Source organism: Polypterus senegalus, chromosome 4 (assembly GCF_016835505.1).
Source record: "Polypterus senegalus isolate Bchr_013 chromosome 4, ASM1683550v1, whole genome shotgun sequence".
Lineage (NCBI taxonomy): Eukaryota > Metazoa > Chordata > Cladistia > Polypteriformes > Polypteridae > Polypterus > Polypterus senegalus.
Window position 1 is genome coordinate 102096930 of NC_053157.1, and position 5000 is coordinate 102101929.

The 5000-nt window shown below is 38.0% G+C and overlaps 1 protein-coding gene across 2 annotated transcripts in view; it reads right to left on the reverse strand.

Annotated features, from left to right (window-relative positions):
* Window positions 1–5000, reverse strand: part of smarcad1a (SWI/SNF-related, matrix-associated actin-dependent regulator of chromatin, subfamily a, containing DEAD/H box 1 a) — a 285741-nt gene that overhangs the window by 27450 nt on the left and 253291 nt on the right. For both annotated transcript variants that reach the window (XM_039751123.1, XM_039751121.1), the window contains exon 20: window positions 4657–4775. In XM_039751123.1, the coding sequence (XP_039607057.1) occupies window positions 4657–4775 (119 nt within the window). The remainder of the gene's footprint in view (window positions 1–4656; window positions 4776–5000) is intronic.

Here is a 5000-nt window from a genome sequence, read left to right on the forward strand (position 1 = left end):
TGTGAGTGATGTTGTAATGTCCACGGCTTTATTTAATGTTAGCTAAGTGCCGGCACTTAAAAGTCTCTCACTACAGTAATTTTAACACCGTTACAAAGTGATCCAAAGTTGTGTTTATACCTCGTGTCTTCTCATTAAACTTGTATCTCGCGAATATGGTATCCGTCCGAGGCATGACAAACGGCAGCGGGAGCGTGTCTATAAACTTAATTTAAACTTACGGTTTATACCGTGCTTTGTTTCCGCAGTAGCTGCACTTATGAATATGCTTGCATGCATTTTTTCTTCAGCGCTCTTTGGAGCTCTTCCTTATTTTCTACGTGCTGCGTTCACAGTCAGTTCACGTGATTACGTGGGAGGCGTGATGATGTCACACGCAGCACCGCCCCCCACGGCCATTGAGCTGCAGTCTATTACAGTATATGGATAAAAATAGGTTCTAGTTATGACCATTACACGTAGAATTTCGAAATGAAATCTGCCCAACTTTTGTAAGTAAGCTGTAAGGAATGAGTGCCAAATTTCACCCTTCTACCTATACAGGAAGTTGGAGAATTAGTGATGAGTGAGTGAGTGAGTTAGTCAGTCAGTGAGGGTGTTGCCTTTTATTAGTATAGATGACTGCAAAGAGTGGAGGCTGTCTTTTGTGAACAGTTGCTTTCCCCAGTGTGCTGAATGTTGTTTAAAGAACTTCTGCCTTAGCCAAGTAAACTGCTTGGGCATGAAGTGGGATAAAATCGAGTAAAGGGAAAAAAAAAAAAAAGATTAATTACTCTTATTCAGAGTCTGGATTGGCAGATGCTCTTATATGTCATTATTTTTAAGTCTGAATTTCAATAAAGTATTACAAGCATGGGCGGCATGGTGGCACGGTTTGCTTCCCGGGTCCTCCCTGCATGGAGTTTGCATGTTCTCCCCACATCTGCATGGGATTCCTCCCACAGTCAAAAGACAGGCAGGTTAGGTGCATTGGCGATCCTAAATTGTCCCTAGTGTGTGCGTGTCCTGCGGTGGGCTGGCGCCCTGCCCGGGATTTGTTTCTGCTTTGTGCCCTGTGCTGGCTAGGATTGGCTCCAGCAGACCACCATGACCCTGTGTTAGGATATAGCGGGTTGGAAGATGACTGTCTGACTGACTACTATAAGCATAAAAAATATGTAACTTCAAAACTATAGATGTTCTTTTTCTCCAGATTCAGCAAACATCCTGTGACCTGTGGATGAAACACACAGCATATTCCTATACAAGCTGCAAGAAATAGTTTAACAGCAAGTTTGGGCAGAGAAATTAGATATAATCTGACCAAGGGGTGGTGAATGTTTGCTTACCAATCATAGATTAATGAACAGCAATTATTGGAATTATTTCCTTGCATGCTGATCAGTTGTGCAAGTGTAAGGGTATAACATCCTGTATAGTAAATTGTTTAAATGAGTAAAAAAAATAATTGTAAAGTGCAAACGAGCTAAATGTTGCTATATTAAACTAGACTAATTTCTTTCTCTTATCTTCATATAAAATACAGTAAAGAGGATTTACATATTTTGATAAATGTCAAATGATTATTATCACTTAAGTAATAATGAAATGTATTAGAACTGAAAACACGTATGCATTTGCATAAGTTAGTATTAATTTTATGGAGATTTGTTGTTACATCAATGTATTAAGGTTAGTGCTCAGTGATAATGCACACAGCTGAATGGATTGTTAAGTTAGTTACACAATAGGAAATTTATATTATATTGGAATAATTCAAAAGTTTACCATTAGTCTATATAAACTGTGCTGTTGTAATATCTTAAAGACATTTAAGAGATTTGTCTCTTGATGAGATAAGCTACAGTTTGTTATAGGGTATAGATGCTATAAGATTTTGTTTTAGATAAAAATGAAAACACTTATATGTTCAAATATGTAACATCTTGTTATAATTTAAGACATATGTGATAAGATAACTGTTGTAAAGTGTTTATTTTGTTTAGTGTATCATGCTACTGAAGAAACATTTTCACTAGCCTGGTTTAAATGTAATAATTTGCCATATTAATTTATCTTTAACTGTTATTTATGATATATGATATGAGACTGGAAACAGAGCCTAGGATTTTCATTAATAGTGCTGTATTGTATTATACATATGAATGATAAAGTATTGTTTTATATTATGTATTTGCTCTACCCTTCACCCTTCTTTATTTAACATAGCAAGTGTTTTAGTTTGGCCACTCAATTTAGTGGTTGTTAAGACCTCGCCAACTCAGTGGTGGAGCTTCATCAATGAAGAAAAGGTGGTGTTCTACAAACGAAGATTTAAAGTGACTGTACAGTGAACCCTCGTTTATCACGGTTAATCCGTTCCAGACTCTACCGTGATAAATGAATTTTCGCGAAGTAGGATTCTTTATTTATAAATCGAATATTTTCGCAGTTAAGAGTATAGAAAACCTGTTTAACCTTCTAAATACGTTTTTTAACATTATTAGAGCCCTCTAGACATGAAATAACACCCTTTAGTCACCATTACACATGTATTACCCAATATATTAGACAAAATAAGAGAAAATAAGACATATTAGACGTTACATATATCATATTACTAGGCGCACTCGCCTTTTAAGGCGACCGACTTTTATCCTCAATTTTTGTGTGCTCCATGTGTACATCAGGCATGTAAGTGTAGGGAATGAGAACATCAAAGTGCCCATTCATAACATCTCCCGAAAACCTACGTTTTTAATCCCCTTAAGAGCCTGTCCAAAGTCGTACAATGTCAGCCCGAATCTGTACCGCTAAAGACAGAGTTTCATGTACTAAATAAGCTATAGATGAGAATAAGCAAGCACCATCTCTCCGGATATTTACTACGCAGTGAGGCATTTGTACTCCATCAACATTAATTATTTCCAGAGACATCATTTTGTCTATTTTTCCAGTGCATCGCGCACAAAAGCAAGGGAACAATGAGAGAAGCAGAACTTTGCTCACATCGCTTCGTACCGACTTTTATCCTCAATTTTTGTGCGCTCCATGTGTACATCAGGCATGTAAGTGTAGGGAATGAGAACATCAAAGTGCCCATTCATAACATCTCCCAAAAACCTAAGTTTTTTTTTTATCCCCTCAAGTGCCTGTCCAAAGTCGTACAATGTGAGCCCGAATCTGTACCGCTAAAGACGGAGTTTCATGCACTAAATAAGCTATAGATGAGAATAAGCAAGCACCATCTCCCCTGATATTTACTATGAGGTGAGGCATTTGTACTCCACCAACATTAATTATTTCCAGAGACATAATTTTGTCTATTTTTCCAGCGCACAAGCAAAAGCAAGGGAACGATGAGAGCACCAGAACTCTGCTCACATCGCCACTGCACTCAAGCCGCAAGTAGTAAGTCTGTAATAAGCAGAATACCGCTACGCTTTGCACTCACGGGACAGAAGGACAATCCTGAACGCTTTTATATAGTAGATTATTGTACCGTACATTTAATTGTACACAACCACTAACCCATGAAGGCACGACCTCAGTAGGAGAGTTTTCAGAGGTGGTGCAGTATCTTCAGCAGGTGCGTTGTTGTCTTCAGTGAAGAAGTACTAGAAGTAGGCAGTGGGTGTCTGGGTGTGCGGCTGAAGAACATCTTGATAGGCAGTTGCTAGCGCTGTCTTTTCATATGCGTGAGGAGGCTTTTGTAGGGTATTGCCATTTTTAATCATATCCAAGAGTTTCACCTTCTCCTGGATAGTAAGCATCTTCCTCCGGCGCTTAGTTTTATTGTCATAAGGCTTAGAAAAAGCAGCATGTTTAGGAGCCATCGTAGGGATTAGATAAAAGTTCTCAGAAAGCGCATGCGTAGTGACGTAAGCGTGTATGAGAAAAAAAATCGCGATAGAGTGAAACCACGATAGTCAAAGCGTGATATAGCGAGGGATCACTGTACTGCACTAATGACTCTTGGTCTGCTGCACATACCTGATAATAGCTGGTGAAGAAACAACTCGCTTTTCCAGATGGTAAGGAGTCGGAATCAAGTAAAGATTGTAAGTGGACTTTAACACAAATAGACTGTGAAATGCCACTGAAGTGAGATGACAGCTGTTGCTGTATTCAGCAACATGAACTGTTCCTCTGCCAAATGAACAGTCACCATGTGTGCATCTCATTAGCTCTCTATATTTACATATACACACATATTTACATACATACAGTCACACAAATGCACATAGGAAGCTTAACTGAGAGTAAAATGTTATCTTGAGGTTTGATTAAGTGCAATAACTTCTCGCTCTTCTACAGATCAACAGAAGGGAAACCCAGTTAAACCGGCACAAACTTCCACCCTTCTGTCCAGACCACGCCCTCCTACTTACCTCACTTCTGCCACTCCCCTTCATTGACCCGCCTCTTCCTGCACAGCAACTATAAAAGCCTGCAGCTTTCTTTCTCAGTTAGTCCACTGGGAATTAATCTTTTGTGACTACTTGGTTTATTGCTTAAGTGTTTGCCTGACAATATACAGGTTAGATCCCCAAACATTTTTCGTTCTCATCTTCTTGTTACAATATTTAATAGCATTTATGATATTATGCAATGCACTTACAAGTTATTATATAATTAATATCAGAAAGGCGACGGCAAAAAACTGAAAATAGTTACCTTTCAGACATAGGGGTTGAACCATCTAATCTTAAATATCTGTAATTCAAGTGATTTAGAAAAACTTCCACAATATCCAGCATCATTGTAAACTGGCTAAAAAGTACAATGCGATCACCCTGCAGACAGAAAGAATACATTAATCATTTATGAAAAGGTAATGTTCATTCAGCTTTAAACAAAAACAATCAATGAGTCTCAAGCTAGTATAAAACAAGTAATGTTTAAAATTCCAAAGGCCTGCAGAGAGAAGGAACACAAAAGACTCCACTGTGAAATAAAATATGAAGCAATAATCTGATGGAGATTTTTTAAACATTATTTACTAATGGGATAAACTGTAT